This window comes from Anguilla anguilla, chromosome 12 (genome assembly GCF_013347855.1).
Source record: "Anguilla anguilla isolate fAngAng1 chromosome 12, fAngAng1.pri, whole genome shotgun sequence".
NCBI classification, from domain to species: domain Eukaryota; kingdom Metazoa; phylum Chordata; class Actinopteri; order Anguilliformes; family Anguillidae; genus Anguilla; species Anguilla anguilla.
The window spans coordinates 6,045,322-6,067,259 of NC_049212.1; the positions used below are offsets into that span (position 1 = coordinate 6,045,322).

The following is a 21,938-nucleotide window of genomic DNA, read 5'->3' on the forward strand; positions in this document are numbered from 1 at the left end:
TAAAACAGCTTTAAGATTGATTCTTAATTGAGACTTCCCTTCTCACACTTGTCATTTTTATTATATTCTGAAACTCTTTCAGGCCCATCATTATAATTTAATTTGGTTATAATAGAATCGTGCAGAATTTGGCCAGCCTTTTTTAAAAGATGGAGAAAATGGATAAGGAATGGAAGAGAATATTAAAAAGAACATGTGACCCTGGGGATTGTGGTTTATTTCGATTGGTACGGTATTTGGGCATAGCCACAGAATCAGTTTATTGCCATCAGCATCAATACATTTGTCGTTAAATCAATCTCTGGAACATGGAATGAAGTGGACGAGCATGTTTGAGCAAGACATAAGGAACAGATTTACCAATGAAATTAAGAGGGAATTGGGAGGATATATAAATACGATGATAATTTTCCATCAGTCTTATTTCCATCAAAGCAGACTTACTATTTTCTACTGACTGCTGACTGTTTCTTTATGAGCACCTGACCCATCTGTTAACAGCATTCACACGTAATATTCGATTAATTCGGCTCTGAATTTTACTGGTGTGGACACACAGATCAGATCTCTTTGTATTAGAATGTTTTTTTTTCTTCTATATTGTATTTCGCTCTTCCCACACACATCTGTTCATTTTGTACATGTGTACCAGTGTCTCTGAATACACGTGGCCACATATCCATTAAAAAAAAAATCTGAATTGGGCCAGGTATGAAAACTTAAACATACCCTTAAGGGTTTCCAAGCTTTGCACACAGGACCAAACGAGGAGAGACTGTCATCTTTGCAACATAACAGGCATCAATATTATTCAATGAATAATAAATAGTAGTTTCAGTATCATCTGTTTTACCCTTGTATTTTGCTTGCAATCTCACTCACTATGCGTCAATTCGATCCTTTGATTTATGTGGATATTTGACAAATATTGTCTTGGTAACAGCGTATTTTATTTCTTGTTCCTGAAATGTCTGGTTGTATTCCTCTCTCCTTTGTATCTCATTTTTAAATTCCATTGACATTCATTTTTACACAATTTTTCATTTCATTGTTTCACTAAAATGATTAGAAACAACACTAACTACATAATGTATGGGGTAAGAGCAAGTTGATGTACAAATTGGCTTAACATAGAAAGCTTGTTTCTCTTTTGAAAGTATAACGGATGACAAACTCTGTGAAATGAATTAGAATATTACTAGTGTACAAGTTATTGGTCTCGTTTGGTCGTTTTCTTTCGTCTCAGTCTTGTCATTTGTCTTGCTGTGAAGGTATAGATTCTGATACGGTTCCCTCTCACTGTCTTGCAGATTCGTAGACGACCGGAGGATGGACAGGTTCATCTTCTCCCTTTTGGTGCTCGCCATTTCGGTGAGGGGGCAGCTGTGTCCCAAGCGTTGCATGTGCCAGAACCTCTCGCCCTCTTTTGCCATCCTCTGTGCCAAGACGGGGCTGCTCTTTGTGCCCACGGTCATCGACCGCCGAACCGTGGAGCTGCGGCTGACGGAGAACTTCATCACGGTGGTGAGGAGAAAGGACTTCGCCAACATGACTAGCCTCTTGCACTTGACTCTGTCCCGCAACACCATAAGCCAGATTATGCCTTACACCTTTGCGGACCTCAACCGCCTCCGGGCTCTGCACCTGGACAGCAACCGGCTCACCATGGTGGCCGATGACCACTTCCGTGGGCTCACCAACCTCCGGCACTTGATCCTCAGCAACAACCAGCTCCACGACATTTCACCGCGAGCATTTGAGGACTTCCAGGGGACCCTCGAGGACCTGGACCTCTCTTACAACAACCTGATCAACATTCCCTGGGAGTCTATAAGCAAGCTGAACAATGTCAACACCCTCAACATGGACCACAACTTGATAGAGCACGTTCCCCTAGGGATCTTCGCTAACTTGCACAAGCTCGCCCGTTTGGACATGACCTCCAATAAGCTCAAAAAGATCCCCCCTGATCCTCTTTTCCTCAGGATCCCTGTCTATGCGAAGTCCAGGGGTTCACCGCTCTCCTCGCTAGTGCTCAGCTTTGGGGGAAACCCCCTCCACTGCAACTGCGAGCTGCTTTGGCTCCGCCGACTCACCCGCGAGGACGATCTGGAGACTTGTGCCTCCCCGCCCGACCTCACTGCCAAGTACTTCTGGACCATCCCAGAGGAGGAGTTCATCTGTGACCCGCCGGTGATGACCAGGAAGTCCCCGAAAACATTTGCCATGGAGGGGCAGCCGGTGGGACTGAAGTGCAAGGCCAACGGTGACCCTGACCCGGACATACACTGGATCTCCCCCGAGGGGCGCCTGATCTCCAACACCTCCCGCATGACCACCTTCAGCAACGGCAGCCTGGAGATCAACATCACCTCCCTCAAGGACACGGGCACCTTCACCTGCATCGCCTCCAACGCAGCCGGGGAGTCCACGGGCACCGTGGAGCTGGTGGTCAACCCACTCCCCCACCTGGCAAACAGCACCAACCGCGCCCGGGAGCCTGACCCGGGACCGTCGGACATCCTCACCTCTGCCAAGTCCACCTCCGCATCAGGAAATGACACCAGGACGCCGGACAGGAAGGTGGTCCTGGCCGAACTGACGGTCAACTCGGCCCTCATCAAATGGCCCTCTCAGCGCCATGTGCCAGGGATTAGGATGTACCAGGTCCAGTACAACAGCTCCTCAGATGACACCCTAGTCTACAGGTAAGACAAATAAATCGTATCATGTTGTGTACTGTAATCTGCTGCACGGTTCTGCAATTGCTTCCTGATGGTGCTCAGATTCAAAATCTTCTGAATATATGGAGCTTTTTTTCCCCTTAATTCTCACTGATCAAAGAGCCAGGAGAGTATTTATGCCAAGCTGTATTCAGCTGTTAAGATGTCAGCGGAATAGCCCTGATCTACTACACTTTATATGCTATTATAATGAATTATAATCTCACAGGTTATAGGATGTCATATATTCTGAACATTGGTGAACATAATTGTATATCTCAAAGTATGGCATGCATAAGGATAATTTAAAGGTTCTATCAACAGATCATTGAGTTCAAACCTGCTTGTGTAATAGCGCGGCTTTACAGAATGCAGTGATTGGTTTTGCCTTGGGAGTTATTTGTTTGTCAGGCTCTATGGCAGGAGTCCAGCTTATATTCCAAATGTGCAGCCGAAGCAAATTGTTCTATTGAACATAAAACAGATTATTGTTCTGACCGCAAAAAAAGAAGCTCGTAGTCAGAACTGGGAGATTCGTATGGTTTGAGAATAAAGAACAGTCTTTCTGTCCCTGAAAGTCAGGGTGCAGCCATTTTGTTTCTGAGCTTTGGAAAAACCGTTGTGTTCCAGTTCATTTCAGAGGCACACCTGGACGGTCTCAGCATGTTGGTTTATTGGAAAGGGACCCAAAATCAGGGAATAAAGTCACAGCGCTAAGAATATGTCCAAGGCCTATGACGATTGTTGATCAAACGAGTGCCACTTCTGCTTTAACAAATGAGCCCAACGCAACACGACAAGATATTTGAAAAATTCCCCTCGGTTAATGGTGGTAGAGCAGAACAATGTCCTTGATTCTGTGTTCTCATTTACCGAATGCAGATGGGTTGTTCAGTGTATAATTTTCCTAATGGCCACTTGGCTGTAGCTACCGCACCACATTTAAATGACCACACATCACTCTTGCCATTCCTGCTCGTAACAATGGCTGAATTTGACTCGCTCAGTTAGTTAGCATGTGATCAGCTTAATTCAACTTAATGTAGGAGCCATCCATTTTCACTTCCCCTTCATTTGCAGTGATGCAAAAGGAACCAATGCCCTTGTTATTCCTATTTGCTTTCATGGCGTTGATACTTGCGTTCCTCTCTCAGCAAATGGTTCGATATCACCCTGTTACATGATTTATGATGCCCAGCTTGCACTAAATGTATTCCACAGAGGTAGTGAGAAAAAGAAAAAAAAAAAAAAGATACAAAAAAGAGAGGAATATCTAAATGGAACCATGCATTAAATTGGACCCGTGGAACAAAAGTGCAAGCCATCCCCACTGTCATGAAGAATACATGCATTAAAAGTTTAATATAAGCTCTTTGACATCAATAGCATAGTCAGTCATTGCAAATGCCTAGACAGTATACCGTAGGTACAGGGAGCCTTTACTCTCCATTGGTGTCCACAGAGATATGTACAAGCTGGGGTCACAGCTGAAAATCTCAATTTTGCAAAAACAAAAAAATCTAAACTAAACTTGTTAAAAATAACACTTTTTCTCTGAACAATAATTCATGTAAAATACTATATTTTGCCTTTTTTGAGTATACAGTATAGCTCATTGCCTGTGCTGTTTATTTTCTACAGCATTTTTATTTATTTATTTATTCAATCATTCATTCGTTTATTAATTGACACATGCAAGTTGCGATGCATACGTGAGATGTGTGTTTTCATTACTATTGATTGCTGTCACTCCCAGGATCACTCATAAGCCTTCTAATTAACTATGAGTGCACCTGAATCAGTGCACTGACAGACGAGGTGTGGAAGCTAATTAAACTCAGTTTAAAGCCTCTGCGGTCCAGCTTGCAGTTCGTAAGGGGCGCAGTGGTAATCAGCTGCAAAGGGCTGGCATGAGAAGACTGCAGAGATGGGAGTAAAGTGCATCGACACTTGCCTCTGAATGCACTCATTGATTTCAACTGAATGTCCGCTCTCCCATCTGGATTCAGTCAAAGTAGCTACATAGCCTCAGCAGGAATTTATGATGAATAATATCGTCACCACCACCACGGGGTCGCAGAGTGATGCAGTTGGTAGCACTGTCTCCTCACAGCCAGATGGCGCTGGGTTCAGATCTGGCCTGGGGCCTTTCTGTGTGGAATTTGCGTGGAGGAAACTTTTGCACGTCCGTGTGGGTTTCCTCCGGGTACTCCGGTTTCCTCCCACAGTCCAAAGACATGAAGGTAGGCTAACTGGATACTCTAATTTGCCCATAGGCATGAGTGTGTGAGTGAATGGTGTGTGTGCCCTGCGATAGGGTGTACTCCAGGGTGTATTCCTGCCCAATGCACACTGGGATAGGCTCCAGCACCCCCTGCCACCCTGCCCAGGATAAGCGGTTACAGATAATGGATGGATGGATATTGTCACCACCACAATAATGTATTTATGAAGGCAAAACAATCAAGGAAGTCAATTAATAAAGACATGAATAACGTCCAAGTGAACCCAACGTTCAGCACTGCATTCTATGCCACCCCCTTCAGAAGAGCACTTACCTCTAAAATGACTGTGTGGCTTTCACTGAATTCAGCCACACCCATACAGGCCCAGCGGCCCCCTGCAACTTTAAATATTCTGCATGCGGGCAAATCCTGGACAGAACTGTCTGGTTAAATCAAGAGTAAATTTGTCACGGAAGAGAAGTGAATGGCGTGTACAGTGGATGACGATGCAAAATAAATAACAACGGTGACAGTTTAATTTGCATTTTCAATCTTTACTCCCAGACTGGAGACAGATGGTAGTCAGGCAGCATAGAAGTTTCCCAGATATAAAATATCTTTCAGCCATAACTTTTGGGGAATGGCTGTACAGCATGTAGATAAGTTTCTTGAGAGGTGAGGGAAAAAAAAGGAAATGTGTATTTACTTCAAAGCCTTTGTCTGCTTATATTTACCCACAGAGTCTGCACATTAACTACTAAGCCAACGGTTCCCAAACTGGGGTCCGTGGCAAAAACTGAAATGGATAAATGAAATACATTAATTACAATAAATTGCATATAAAAAACATTATTATTTAAAATGTTATTTAATTATTGAATGATATAATTATTTAGTAACCATGGTTGACATTATTCAGTAATGCTATCTGTTTCAATCACTCATCGATTGGCTTAATTACTCCAAACTGCTTTTTTTTAAGATACTGTGTACTCCAAGGGCACTGTACAGACATGTTGCCTGTTTCCGGCTACACTCCAGCAAGTAGTAAGTTCACGAGAAGTAGGAGCATCTTTCGAGCTAATTTTAAAATATTTTCTAAATATTTATAAGCCATGGTTGACTTTTTAAACAAAGACACATTACATTACATTACAGGAATTTAGCAGACGCTCTTATCCAGAACAACTTACATAACATCCTACATAGCAATTATATTTCATCCATTTACACAGCTGGTTATATATTGAAGCAATGCAGGTTAAGTACCTTGCTCAAGGGTACAACGGCTGTGTCCTACCCAGGAATCAAACCTGTGACCTTCAGGCTACAAGACCAGTTCCTTACCCATTAGAAACATTCTGATGTAGTTGTCAGCACGTCAGGTCCATGTGAGTTAAGCTCCAAAGAAATCACCAAAAACATAACAAAACATTGAGGAAATATGAAACATCATACATAAAGTTTGGGTTTTTATCCATCAATGCCTTGATCATCTCCAGGGCGTACAGTACTATGCCTGGAAGTTCTGTTCAAAGAATGCCTAAAACCATCTAAACTTAAAAGACATGTACAACAAAAACATGAAAATCATGCAGACAAACCTGTTGAATTCTTTGAAAGAAAAACATCAGAGCTGGTTAAACAAGCGAGTGGTTTCAAACAACAAGCAACCATCTCAGAAAAAGATGATAAAGGCATCTTTTTTAGCTGTGCATTTACCTGTGACCAGAGACACTAAAACGCTAGATGCTGCTTGGAAAACCACGGTCACTAGAAGAATATAGGACATGACCGGTGATATAACTGAGCGACTGCTTGAGCAAGTAAAGCCAGCTTTTTGCGTTACAAAAAGCTGAAAGTACAGACAGCTAATGCATCCCAGCTCATAGTTTACATCAGATTTATTAGAGATGTAGAGTTTGTCGAGGAGCTTCTGTTTTGTGAAGAAATGGAAGGAAGGACAAATTGACCTAATTAAACTGACTGGTCTCAATATGCTGGGGAGACAATGGATGGTGTTGATGCCGTGAAAGGCAGGAGAAGCAGAACTGTAGCACTCGTAAAAGCGAAAGCTCCAGGTGTAGTGGCTACGACAAGCATGCTTCATCGTGAAGCACTTGTTGCCAAATAAATGGAGGATGAATTGCAACAAGTGCTTCAAGTGGAGTTGCCAGATTTAGAATTTCTCAAAACCAGACAACATAATCGCAACTGAGGTAGGGAGCTGTCGAACTGGGGGTGGTTGTGGTTCTGGGTGTTCCCTTGGAACGAATGTTGGACCGAGGTGGAGGGGGTTTCCCCTCACAACCAACATTGGACCAGAGTGCCAATCGGGGAGTAATTGACATGCAAATTCATTATAAACTACTTGTAATTGATGGTAAATTTCTTCCATCAGTTATTCAGACCGGGTTTTACATTGTCCATTCGGGACCACAAACCAGACCTGTACAAATCATTTCAAAGCTGAGCATTACATTCGAAAACTGGACGTCTGGCAACCCTAGCTTCAATACATTGTTAACAACATCAAAGCAGGTTCCCTGAAGCATAGACTGTTTGCCAAACTTTGCAATGACATGGGCGCCCATTTTGAAAGCCTCTTGTTGCATTCTGGTCATCCCAAAGGGCTGTTTTCAAATGAGTATTTCAACTCCACGAGGAGCTGAAGGAGTTTCTCTCATCTCTCTGTTCAACAAATGTCTTTAAGACCCATTGTGGTTTCTAAAGCTTGCATACTTATCAGACATTTGTCAATGTGTACGTGTCCTTAATCAGAGTATGCATTTCCGTGACTCCAGCATACTTAACACTAGGAGCGCTGTGACAGGTCATTTGACCTGTCACTGAGATATTTCGGAGTTTAGGATTTTTTTCATTTAGTTACTAGCAAGCTACATCATCCGCATTCACTGACTTTTCCTAAATATTTGTTCTTTACGTACCAGCGTAGTAGGAATGTCAAAGTCCCGTTTGGAAAATGTTAAAAGCACCTTATTTCACTTCCGTGTGTGTTATAACAGTGTTGTTAAATTACGGCCGTCTTCAGACTAAGGAGTCAGTTTTCCTTCACCACACCAGGAGGCGCAAGGATATACTTTTCATCGCGGTGGACACGCATTTATATTTGTACGAATGTTTTATTTATTTTGTTATTAGAAATATTTGTTTATGTTTATTTTGAATAATACATTATATAATGTTTTAAATATGTGATCTTAAAAAATATTTTTATAGGCTATTGCGTTCGTTTTGTGATCATTTGTTTATGCCTATGCCTTTCCCTTGTGTTCTGAAATCATAGCCCTACATTTTATTTTTACAATTATTATACAAGTGGAAATTTCTAAATAAGGGTTAAAATAAAATTGATCCGTCTTCAAATGCATAAACAATTTTTTTTTCAATTTTATGCATTATCATTCTCGTGCACAATGGCTGCATGCGACACGTTCACGTACAACAACAATGCTGCGTATGATATCGCAAAAACTAAATCTAAGCTAAAGAAACGACTACAATATAACAAGATAAAAATATATTCGAAGCGCTATTTGTTTCGGCTGTTAATTTGTTTATTCGTAGAATGTTACAGTGAATACGTCTTTTTGTAGGCCAACCCGGACGTTTCTTCCGCCATGGGTTCCCTCGGCAGATTGCCAATGCATTTTTCCAATAGGGATTTAGTTTTCTTCCGAAAATAAGACCTATGGTTAATCTATGCCTAAAACAGTTTCACGTTTTGTTTTACGAGTTCTATGGGTTCGCCGCTCACTCACGCTTAGCGTTCGACGCTCAGCGTGCATGCGAGCTAGTAAAACAAGAGTGGTTATTGCAAAAATGTGACCGCTCTTGTAGTTTCAATATAGAAACTTAGCCTACTTTTCAAAAGCACATGACAGCTTAGACATCCACGGTTGACAAACAATCGTGAAGCTCATTTAGGCTTACGTTCACCACAAACCTTACTTTCGGCAGAAAACTAAATCCCCACGGGAAAAATGCATTGGAAATCTGATGAGAACCCAATGCCAACTTACTTCCGGGTTTTAGGACTACAAACTGTAACACTATTGCAAAAACAATCTAAAATAAAGAAACCACTACAATACAGCATGATAAAAATATATTTGAATCATAGCGTAGTTTGTTAGTTTATATTTAGTCATGGTTTGTTTCGGCTGTTAATTAGTTTATTTATAGAGTGTTTCAGTGAAGACGTCTTTTTGTACACCAACTCGGACGTTTCTTCTGCCATCGGTTCCCTCGGCAAATTTCCTATGCATTTATCCCAGACGGATTACGTTTATTTAGTGCACTTGTTATCAGTGGACTTTCTGTGAGTTCTGATCAAGCATACCTTGCTCGTTGTCAAAATATGCTAAAAAAAATTATAGCTGTATCATATCCTATTTTCTGTGAGGTAAAAATGTGACGTGACACATTTGGCTTTTGAGGGACCAGGAAATAGGGGACATTCGTTTCAGGGAGTAAAGGTTTTGGGGGGGAAAAATCATTGTGGAAGCACGCGAGTGGTGACACGATGTCCGGTTAGGCTAGGCTTTGCAGTTGCTATTATGTATAACTCCACAATTTTTTAAAAACGTAGTATTAACCTTTAGGCTACTTGAGAGAACAATAAATGTAACTATTACATAGCCTACAATCAAAAATGATTTCTCAAATGTGAAGTGTCTTGTGATGTGTTCGTGTGGTGTATGCTGTTATTCCGTTGAGTAAACTAGTAATAAAAATCTTTTTTTAAAAACAGTAAACTAAATAGGAAAAAAAAAAGAATAAAAATGTAGAAAAAAGTATAAGCAAGAGCGAGAGATTGCTGCGTAACTAAAAGTAATACAAGGCATACTTTGTAGCGTAACGAATTACGGCTAAGCAAAATACTTGTATTATTTTTGAGTAGGCTAACATAACATAATAATATTATGTGCCGGACAAATAGAACATTTTATCTCTCCCTGGAGAGATATCAACTTTCAAACATTCACACGTGGCACAAGTGAACCATTCTCAAGTGGAACATTCACATGTCAATCTAAGGGTAAGGGTAAGACCACTGATCTGTATGGGACATTCAACGCTCACCCCTCCCCCACCCGAGAACACAGAAAACTTCAGATGCTTTAGCGAAGCATGGCACAGCATGGTTATGCTGACCGTAATTTTTCACTTACTTAGAAACGAAAGCACATATTCATGCATGCACGTATAAAGATGAGACGGCATCTTGAGCAATGTGCTATCGACCAAACTTGCAATGTCAAATCACATGATGGCAAAGGCAGCTAAGCTTACAAACTCCGCGGCATATAGGCGACCAGCAGCTCTTTAGTTTGTTGGTCAGTTGGTCCACACAAGTGTCCTCATGTGGATGCATGCGCGGTCGCAGCTATTGCGGATTTGGGCTTGTTATTACTGATGTTTTATGTTTACTATTAACATTTAGCCTACTAATGTTTTATATTGATATTGATATCAATAAATACTTTGCTTATCCATAGATTGAATGGAAATTTTTAAATATTGTTTTCACAGTTGAAAATGTAGGTTTTGAAAATATAAGTTAGGTCTATTGAGGTGAAGTCTCCAATCGCCATCACTGGTGTCGTGAAGAGGAAGAAAATCACACCCCTCTGCGAAGCTGAACATTCACACCTACTGAGTTTGACTCGGGGCCATAGAGAAAAAACTATCAGCTCTGGTTTCGCTAAAGGCAGCTAAAGAATTCAGTATTCTGGTGCTGGGGGAGGGGTGAGTGGCGATTCAATAGATGAGCGTGAACGATCGTGCGTGAATAGCTGGTAGTTTTTTTGAAGCTATTATCATGAGTAGGCCTTTTAGGCCTACTGAGTAGTAAAAAGATACATGCCCAAAACAAAGATACAAGTGTCACATTTTTACTTGTTTTTTAAGTTTTACTTATTTCTAGTCAGGTTCGGACCTTGTTTCATATTCAAAAATTAGAGCCTTGCACGTTAGGAACTGTGTTAGAAGACTGCTCACGCTGTCTGCGTAGATGCAACAGCACATGCATAAACTATCGGGATGCGTTGCGTGGGAATGTAGGCGTCTCTGTGCTTTACCATGTCCACGCAACCATTGATAGGGTTTATGGAGTTTATGAAACTAATTGCCCACATAATTACTATTCCACTTTCAGCAATACATTTACAGTTACCAATCGGGAGAAACAGGTCGCTACCACTAATGTTACTAATGATCGGCACATGTAATGAACAATTTTCTTACACTATCATAGGATTGACAGCCCAAGCAAGAATCACGTCAAATAACCAGGAATAAATGTATCATTATTTATATTCTTTTAAAATATTTTAAATATTGCGTGTGTGCGCTGAAGCGATAATCAGTTTTGAAATCCCACTTGGTTGCTAAGGTCTTATGTACAGTGCGGTATTATTCAGTGTTACGAATGGGTTTTTTTTTTTGTAATTACGATGAATAAGAGACTTCTTTGGATTTCCAGAGACTTCTTCTGGATCCCCAGTCGAATAGTCACAGCTAGCTAGGCTATGACCTGCTTGCCTGTATAGCCTACATGTTTTCTGGTCACCGGAAAAAACTCGTTTGAACAACAGGATTCTTCTTATGTACATTGCGGTATTATTCAGTGTTACGAATGGGTGTTTTTTGTAATTAGCCTACGATGAATAAGAGACTTTGGATTTCGAATCCCCAGTCGAATAGTCACAGCCAGCTATGACCTGCTTGCTATGAGTGTAGCCTACATGTTTTCTGGTCACCGTAAAAAACTTGTTTGAACGACAATATTTTTTACATGTATTTTTATAAAACAGAAAAGCCGACCCTAAAATTCGCACGGGTGATGATGCGTTTCCCTCCAACGACAGTGATCACATGCGGAGGGAAGCGGCTAATTTTAAAAATCGTATTACAGTTATATTCTGGCAAATCGGCGATTTATATGTTGTTAGCCTATTTGATTATTAGCATTTATGATATTATGCATGAAGAATAAACTGTCAAATTTGTTTTTTGAAAAACAGGTTTGACCTCCCTACAATCTGTTTATTGTTAGCTTTTCATGACTCATTCTCTTCATACAGACATACTGTTTATTCTAAATACATTTATATTGCAACAATGTGTTGACTAGAATGCCGAGCCGTAACTAAAACATAACTTACTCTGATACTCTGACAGTCTAAAATCTCGCAAATATTTCATTAGGACAATGGGCTGGCAACCTTTGTCAGCTCGTGTCTAATAAGCGCCATCTAGCGAACAATGCGAATATTTCCAGTTTGAAGGCTAATGTGCCATTTGACCCTGGCCGCGCGAAAAGTTATTTGAATGCCAGGAAATGGTCCGGCGCTCCTGGTGTTAATTAACAGGATAAAGTTTGAGCATTCCTACAAAAAAACTGATCTTTGGGAGACAAAGACAAAGGAGGGAATTAAATGTTCCCAGTCCTTCACCAGGAACTTGGAACATCCAGCACGACTACAGACAGTCCCCCTGCCTATAATACTTCCCTATCTAACACACCTTAAAGTATATTTCAATGACCATTTGCCTGAGCTGGACAATGCTCACTTGAATTGCATCAGAAATCCATTTCAGTCTATGCTGGATGAGACTTAATTTGAGGTCACAGGAGGATTTAATTGAAATTACGAATGAGGGAATCCCTGTCAGAGTTTTGGAGCTCTGTGAAAAATGAATACCCACTGGTAGATGAAAAGGCCATCCGAAGCCTTCTACCATTTGCAAAAACACAGCTGTGTGAGGTAGGTTTTTCTACACTGAAAGTACTCAAAACAAAACAATGCGTACATCTGCATGGGGAAGATGACAGATGACTGTCAATATGCCAACTACAGCCCAGAATCAACAAACTATGCGGAATGTCCAAGCCCATCCATCTCACAAGTTAGGGTAGGCCCAAGTTTTGCCATGAGTCTGCACTTTTTGCCAGATAAGTTTAAGTTAAACTGTGTCTTCTTTTTTATTTATGTAACACCGTTGATTTTATATTGATTCTAAATTACATGCACTTCACACATACTGCATAGCAGTAGGGAGATAAAGTGTGTACCATTTATCTTATTTGTTCCAGATGGGGGGGGGGGGGGGGGGGGGGGGGTGGGGGCGTGGTGGGAGGATCAATCAGAACACACATCAGTTATATCCATGACATATTAAATGAAAATATATGACTTCTACATAGGTCTGTTTCCCCACTAAACCCAATAAAGACATCCCAGATTCAAACATTTCAGGACTCCCCCATACATGGCAACACATCTTATCTGTTCATTTGCTGGCTGTTCAGCCCAACTGACAATCCTAGAAGCTGTTCAGCTGTATTAAACAGCATTCTGCTGGTTAGCTTTTGTTCATTGGAGACGTACATTTTGTCAAAAAGAGATCTATATATACAACTAGATACTATATGTATCATTCTTTATGTGTGTGCTGGGAAAAATGTAAAAAGTTGAACATCTCTGTGTAATCCCAGTTTTTAGAAAGTTCTACATGACAAAGCCAATGAACTGACAAGAAGTGTAAAGCTCAATATCACAGAACTGTAGAAATTTGGAGATCTGCAATTCTCAGGTCTTGACATACAGATAGACAGCTTCTTCTACAGCCATCTCCATGCTTGCCAAAAAACCTTCAACTCTTAACTTCTGAATATGTGTGGAAGCATGTGGATTTACTACAGGAAAAATTGCTTCTGTCATTTCCAGCAAATGCAATATTATCACCGCATTATGCCAGCAAGCTGGCTAATGACCTGTTGTCATTAACCAGAAAAAAACTCCAGTCCATCCCAAATACAAAGCTGAATTCCTGCTGAGAAGAACGGTCATGGTTGCTTAAAATTTATGAAACTGGCTATTCCATTTTCAAATGTCCATTCAAAAGAAAGATGAAAAAGCACCTTCTGAGCATAATAGTTCACAATTCAATGAATATGAATATGAATAATGAATGCATAAATAAATGAAAGAAAAATCACAGTTAAATGCCTTCTGTGTGAATGCATTTTAAAGGAACTCTTTTTACATAGGCCCTTTTTACATACACCTGTCCAGGGTGTATCCCTGCCTCTCGCCTACTGCATGCTGGGATAGGCTCAAATGTGCACTCTCCTTCAAAGCATGCAAGGTCAGCTATCTTATTATCAGTTCAGGGCGGCAGTGTAGTATAATCGCTAAGGAGTTGGTCTTGTAACCTAAAGGTCACAGGTTGGATTCCCGGGTAGGACACTTTGTATCGTTGAGCTAGGTACTTAACCTGTGTTGCTTCAGTAATTTAAGTTCACAAGTCAGGCTTGTGAACTTACATTACGTTGGACGAAGACAGTTCACATGTAGTTCAAGAGACTTGTGGGTTCCGAACTGGCCAGTTATCTTGACTATCTGTATCTTATATGTGGTAGGGCATTTCCCGGACTGTTGAGGGTTCCAATTTTGAGTTTACCACAAATGCCCAAAATGCAAAATGAATTTAAATCAGGAGAAAAGACACATACTTCGAGCAGACATGGAGTGTTTGCTATGCGGCGTACAGCACTATTTCAAACGATCTTTCTGTATTCATGAGGCCAGGGCTAATAAGAAAGCCCTCGATGCAATTTGCAAACATTCAAGCAATATCTTTTTAATTGCACCATCTGAAGAAATTACCAGTTTGCAGCGAGCTGTGATTCTGCAGTCGCTCCCATATCTCAGTGAATAGTTTCCACACAGTGATGGTTTTGTGCAGACGGCACTTGGCACTGCGTAAAGTGGAGTCATGATGTGTTTAAAAAAAAAAATACACATTAAATGATTATGCTGAACCTGTTAATTTCGACGCCTTTATGCTGAAGGGGGTGAGAATGTCAGCTGCATCTCATTTTGCTGTTGTTTGTTTTTCCCTTTGTTTATTCAAATGAGCAGTTCTCCCATTCATTCATAAAATACTGAAATTTAAAAAAAAAACAATTATACTCACGTTGTTTTATCTGTGGAACTCGTAAAGCAGCAATTTGAGAGGTGGGCAGTTCTCATGTGCTTTAAACCTATTCTAAATGTTTATAATGTTTTATTTCGTTGAATATTGTTGGACACATCGATACCAATTAAGTAACAAAATATGAAATGCAAATCAAAATGCTCAGTATATAAATGAATGATTTAAATAGCAGACAGATCTTCTGCAAAAGCAACACCCCAGGTCTGAGGTTATGCAAAAGCAAATAGGGCTCAAATTCATTTTTTTGTTTGTTTGAGTGTTTATATTGCGTCTAATAAACTTTTAATATAAGGTTGCTTTACAACAACAACAATACTAATAATAATAACAATAATAATGATAACCATCATAATAATAATAATGACTTGGAAAGGTATTACTATTATCTGTGAGAACGTCTGGAGTGCTGCTGGTGAGGGAAGCAGCCAGTTGGGTTATATTGATTCTGAGGGACATTCGGAGTGTCTCCATCTCCAGTGCTATTGATCACAAAGCTCTGGTGTCTACGCACTTAAATTGGGGCCCTGATAGCAATCTGGGCACATTTGCGGGTGGTGAGTTCCATCCTCTCTCAGAAGAACGTTTGTTTTTAATCTTCTTTTCAGGCGGTTACTTCTTCCTACAGCCTTGGAAAGATGATGGAAAGACTGACTATTTTTTAGTTTTTTAAAAAATGTTTTTTTACATAAAGAAAAAAGGAGAAGAGCAAAAATTTGGCTGAAAAACATCATATTGGACAATGGTGAAAAAAGACAGCGGGGGTCATGGGCTTGTTATTAATTCTGCTGAACGTTTCCCCCAGGAAAGCCGATAAACCTCCGGAACAAATTCTACATTTTATGCATGCTGGCTCGCCTGCAAGCTCATCTGTGTGGCCCAGCTCTTCTGTGAATTACACCCATGGTATCCCGGCCATTACTTGTATGCATGTGCGTATGTGTGTGTGTGTGTGTGTGTGTGTTTCCGTTCTCTGCCTCAAGTTGCCACCACGATCACAAAATATTGTTAAAGGGCTACATACAGAATCTCTATGATGAACATAGTGTGTATTCAGTCTAAAAAAAAAAAAAAAAACATCCTATTGAATCATAAGCTGAAACAGTGGAAGTTGGTTCACTGTTCATGCAGTTTTTCATCCTGGCCAACAGGAGGCACAGTTAATGTCACAGTAGCCAATGGAAATTACATTACATTACAGGCATTTGGCAGACGCTCTTATCCAGAGTGACGTACAACAAAGTGTATAACCATAACCAGGAACAAGTATGACGAAAACCCTAGAGAGAAGTACCGGTCCAAGTGCAGGGAACAACCGCATAGTTCAACTTGGACCCTGAAGGTTAAACTGATTAACACTAACACAACGAGAATGGCGACAACGCAGTCTATGGAAAAAATACAAGCAGTAGTTAAGACAGTTAATGCACCTAAGTCACCTAGGAAACAGCTGCCTAGTTACAACCCTAAGTGAGTGGATTGTCTCAAGGACCATTTATCTAAAAGCAATGAGTGCTGGTTTTCAGATAACTTGAGCATATTGTCATACAGGTGGTAACCCTTTGACGCTCTGCAAACAAAAGAGGCATCCATTTTGGCTCAGAGGACAATGGGAGATAGATTTTGCAACAACAGTGTTGGTCAAATACAAAAGAATGCTGTGCTCACCATCCTTCACAATCTCTTGCCAATATTTTACCTTGCATATGGCCTCAATGTTGACACATTAATATTAATGAAATAAGTAGTTGGTGAATACTTTGATGTTAGGGCTCCAGGTTACAAAGGCCTAAATTCAGTATTTTAATCTTACATGTAAACAGAAAAAGAAAAAATACAAATCTGATGGCAGGATTATCCGATGGTTGACAGACAGCAACATTTTAGTTGTAGGACTGCTTTTCTAGTACTGTAGGTACTTTGATTCCCTTTGATGCTTGTGTAAATGAAGCAAGAGGCACATTGCACCATTTGACCGTTGTAAAGAGGTAAATGAACGACACTTACCGTAGGCAGTTTTCAGTTTGGTTAACATGATTCCCTGTTTTTGAAACTGCCAATGTAAACAAAGCTGCTTTTTGGGAAGCTGTCTGATATGCTTGCATTGCACTGGAAGGGCAGATGGTGACTGAAGAGCACTAAGCACCATTAATACTAACTGCTGAGCACATGGATACCTACAGATCTTCGTGAAATGCATACCCCTCGCCATATCTGTACACGCTACATTTAGTTGAAAACATGGGTAGTATGTTTGCAGTCCTCAACAACTGCTATAGAAAGAAGTCATTGGCAAGCACTGGTGCGTGGGCATAATTATCAACCAGAAGGTGGGGGTAGGGGTGGGGGCTCTGGCATCTTGGGAGAAGGGAGCTGGACTTTCACCAGAAGGTTGCAAGTTTAAGTAGCAGATGGGACAGTTTATCCCAGGATGTTACACTCAGCCTGACGAGGGAGAGAGAACACCTAGCTGTATTAGTGGGCAATGGGAAGATGGGAAGACGTGTAGAATGACCTGCAGAAGCCTGCCTGCTAAACAAACACTGTTGGGCAAATGCTAACACAATCAGCGCATGCTGCCCGAGATTGGGCCACCTGCCAAGCAGGGGCATAATGTAACAGAATTAATGTACGCTGAAGAAAATGGAGTCTTGGAACAAATTCCCAAGGCTGCACTGCTGATTAAGAAATGCTTGAGGGGAGTTTATGGGATACATACCGCACTCGTATCCATTAAAAAATGTGCTGACATAAAATAAATATATAAAATGCATAGATATGTATTATATAGGGATGAGAACTTTCGTTCCTTTTGGTTCCTTTGGCTGCTTTCATTCAAAAGATTTGTTTGTTTGGCCTGTTTATTTGATAATTGGTTTGTTACTTCACCACTGAAATGTTACTTAGTTTGTTTGGCCTGTTTATTTGATAATTGGTTCGCTACTTCACAACTGAAATGTTACTTAGTCTGTGTGCAAGTCCTACTGCATTCGTCAGTTCATTGATCATTCGCTGAAGGCTACTACTCTCAAAGTGATGTGTCTATTCTGTTCAACATTGCTGAAAGACTGATTGTTTCAATTTACCTAAATGTATTATGTAAAAAACAGATAATGTATTTATAAAACTGTGGTATAATCTGTTTTTGCTAAAATCTAATAAAAAGTGTAGGAATAAAGCCTTCTTTAATGCAATTAAAATACTATTTGAAATATAAGCTATATCTATCTCCTAACAGATCTGCATAAATATCTATAAAATACACACTACATGTGTGGTTTGCGTAAATAATGACTTCAGTTACAATTAATATAGAATTACCGCATTAATATAGAATAATCTTCATGGATAAAAGGATTCAGCAAAATACAGTGATAGAGCAAAACAAGTGATTATAAAAGAAGCATATAAGAAGCATAACTAGATTGTGTTTTTTATTTTTATTTTCTACAGTCAGTGCTAATACTGGGATAACTAGCAACTGGCTTCAGTGCAAGTCACGAAACCCATTATATATTTGACTTCAGATTCGGTAACGAGGAGACTGTGAAGGAGAATGCGCCCGAGATTCAGGTCTGGCTGCTTGGAAAAAAATACTTTCTTTAAATTATCTTCTTTTTTGTTTTACATTGATATTACATTTATGCCAAAATGAGCAATTGTTCCAAAATCTTGCATTAATTGCCTGCATTAAATATATACAGTACTGTACAAAAGCCTGAGACCACCCATTCTGTTTTTTACTTTTTGGTGAAAGCAGCCATTAAGTTGTTTATTTTTCAGTGTCAGAAAATAACTCAGTAAACATGTATTTAACACAAAGACCTCCACAGCTATGATATAAATATCAGAACTTTCAGTATTTTGTGTCCAGTCTTTGCCTTTTTTACATGCTCCTTTTTATTTATTTATTTATTTAATTTTTGCTATTAATACAAGACAGTACTGTGATATACAATACAATATACAGTGCAGTATAACAAACACAAATATAATAAGAATCAATACCTCATTCGCTATAAATAAATATACATATTTTCATATAAAAGTTATAGAACAGGACAGACAAGGCCAAACAAACATGGCTGGTGAGACAGGAACCTGCACATTGTGATTTCCTGTTGGACGGTTCATTGTGTGAATACGTCAGTCTTGGCTACCAGGGAAAGTTGTTGAAAGAGGAGTCAGAGCTGAAGGTATTATAGAAAGGGGGACCAGGTGTCTTCAGATTATTTAATGTTATCTTTCAAGGACGTAGTGAGTTTCTCCAAATTTTTGGGGTCTGTTAGGAAACTGTGCTGGTGAATTGTGGATAGTTTGCTCCTGGCTTTCCAGTTCAATAATATGGACTTTTTTGGCAATGGTTAGTAATATTAATATGGAGGGTATGAGATGTTTGGGTGTTTGTCATATGAAGATGTTGCCAAGTAATGCCATGATAGTGCGTAAGGGAATGCTGAGGCCGAGGATCTGGGAAAGCTCGCTCATGACCTCTGACCTGAAGTTTTGGACTGGAGGGGGAGCCAGAGAGCATGGAAGTAAACACCAATTGACCATGTATTACATTGGGTGAAGCCCATGTGGTAGAGTTTGTGTGTGGTAAATGTGGGTTCTATGAAGGACTGTATTAGTTGGGTTTTGGAATTGCATGTCATAGAAAATGTGTCATTGCTTATGCTTTGCCAGCTGATATCAGGTTGTGAGTTATTTATGTCTGTGGTTCATTTCTCGATTGAAATTGGATTGGAAGATTGCTCTATCTTCAGATGCCAAGATTTTGTATATTTGAGATTAAAAAAATTGAGGCTTAAGGAATTGTAGCTTTAGGAGTTGGGGCGGGGGGGGGGGGGGGGGGGGGGCTGTAATTGTTAAGGTTTCTTGTGTTATCTTTCCTTTATGACTTCTTTTAACGGGATACTGAATCACTGCTGCTGCTGTTATATTTTCTTTGGATGACGACGAACGTCTGAATAGCTGTCTTAGGCTGGGTACTCCTCTCTGACTCCATGTTGGGAACAATAGATTTTGTTTTAATTAAAAACATTGGACTATGCCACAACTTGGGTATGAATGGATGGCAAGAAGCTGGGATGGGGGATTTTAATTTGATTTCCACCAAGTAGTTAAGGTGGTGCCGATAGTCTTATTGTTTTTGTAACAGCGTCACACGTCAGCATTACACCCCTGGGAGGGAGAGGCGGCAGTTCCGGAAAACACCGTCGGTTGCCGCATGGAGAGAAAAGAGAGCGCACCCACACCAACACGAAATGAAATAACCAAATATACTCACCCTTCCCCCTCACGGGTTCCAGGCAAAAACATTAAAACTAAAATAACAAAGACAAAAGAAAGCAAAACAGAGCAGAAACTTCTCAGTTTCCCGCTCGTAGCTGGCCAGATGTTCACGTGACCAGCTCCTCCAACTTTTCAGTGGCGGGTCACTTTCTGTGTCTTGTAAAGCTCTGACAAATCAAAGAAATGAAACTCAAAACCTTTCTCTCTCTCTGTGTGCTCCCAGTCTCAGCCTCGAACTGTGGACAGCAGCACACCATTAAGCACCTGGGCTGATTAGCAAACGCAGCCCAGGTGTGTGTGCCCTCTCCACCAGCCGGCACAGCCGAGACCAATCTGCTTCTCCGGTGGTCTGAATGCCACAAACAGTTATGGGTTTTATTGATTTGTCTATGAATGGAAGATTTTCCATGCCGAATTCATGAACTAAACTATTTTTAATATCTAGCCATGGTGGATTTGTGTTGTTTGTCCAGTGCTAGATGTACAGTAACTGGTGATCGAGGAAGTAGTGGAAAGGAATTAGGGACTTGAGTACTCTGAGTTGTTTAGGCTTTTGGAGGGTGGATAATTTAATTGTTTTTTTTCGGTTTTTTTTTCCTAGTAAAATCCAGTAACTGCACTGTTAGGAGAGGAGAACCAGCCTAAGGATGGGGTGACAGAAGTCATAGCAAATGGGTAATTGCTTTTTGGGAGGGTGTACATTTTGTATGAGGATATTTGGCCGATCGGAGATAAGGATAGTTCATTCAAACCTTGCAATTAATTTCTTGTAGCAATATTTTCTCCGATTTTGTCCAGTTGATATGCAGACACCCTCGTATAGTGACTAATCAGAGTACGGACTGATTGAAGGAAGGATAAGGGGGTCATAATGTATAGTAGGATGTCATCGGCATACAGGCTGATTTTACGGTGGTGTGACTATTTGGATACCTGAGATACAGCCGTATTGAATAATGGAAGCAGCCTGGGGTTCAACGAAAAGTGCAAACAGTAGTTGAGATAATGGGCATCCTTGTTTAGTACCTCTTTGTAATTGAAATGATTTTTGGATGTCCATTCATTATGACAGATGCTGCGGGTGAATTGCATAATGTTTTTTATGCTATTGACGAAATGACAAAAATGGTTACGGGAAGCGAAGAGAAAGGATCAGTTTACCCTATCAAGCGCCTTTTTTGGATCAGGGGATCAAGGAATGGTTGGTGTTGTTTGGGGAGGTGGTACTGTAATAGGAGTGGTTCAGGTCAGACCAGTTGGTCAATTGGAGTCTGAGTAGCACATATTTGACACACGTTTGTTACAGCTTCCAATCTTTTTGGGAGACTTGCTTTGAAATCTGAAGGAATATTTTCCCATTCTTCTTTGAAACAACTTGTTCAGTCTGAGAAGGTGGTTGTATTTTCTGCTTCTTTTGATCCAAATAATCCCAGACACATTCAGTGATGCTGAGGTCAGGACTCTGGGGAGGCCATTCCATAGTTCCGAGAACACCAGCAGCTTGATCGTTTTAGCAGCATGCTTGATGTCATTATTGCTGTAGGATGAATTTGCTCCCAATAAAACATTGTCAAGAGGGTAATGCATGATATGATATTTGTTTGTATTTATCAGCATTCATGATGCCTATGATCAAAACCAAATCACCAACTCCAGATGTTGTACTACA

At 40.4% G+C, this 21,938-nt stretch overlaps 1 protein-coding gene across 3 annotated transcripts in view; it reads left to right on the top strand.

Moving 5' to 3' along the window:
• Positions 1–21,938, top strand: part of zgc:172282 (leucine-rich repeat and fibronectin type III domain-containing protein 1-like protein) — a 120,939-nt gene that overhangs the window by 64,765 nt on the left and 34,236 nt on the right. For all 3 annotated transcript variants that reach the window (XM_035383738.1, XM_035383736.1, XM_035383737.1), the window contains one exon: positions 1,311–2,708. In XM_035383738.1, the coding sequence (XP_035239629.1) occupies positions 1,330–2,708 (1,379 nt within the window). In that variant the 5' untranslated portion in view covers positions 1,311–1,329. The remainder of the gene's footprint in view (positions 1–1,310; positions 2,709–21,938) is intronic.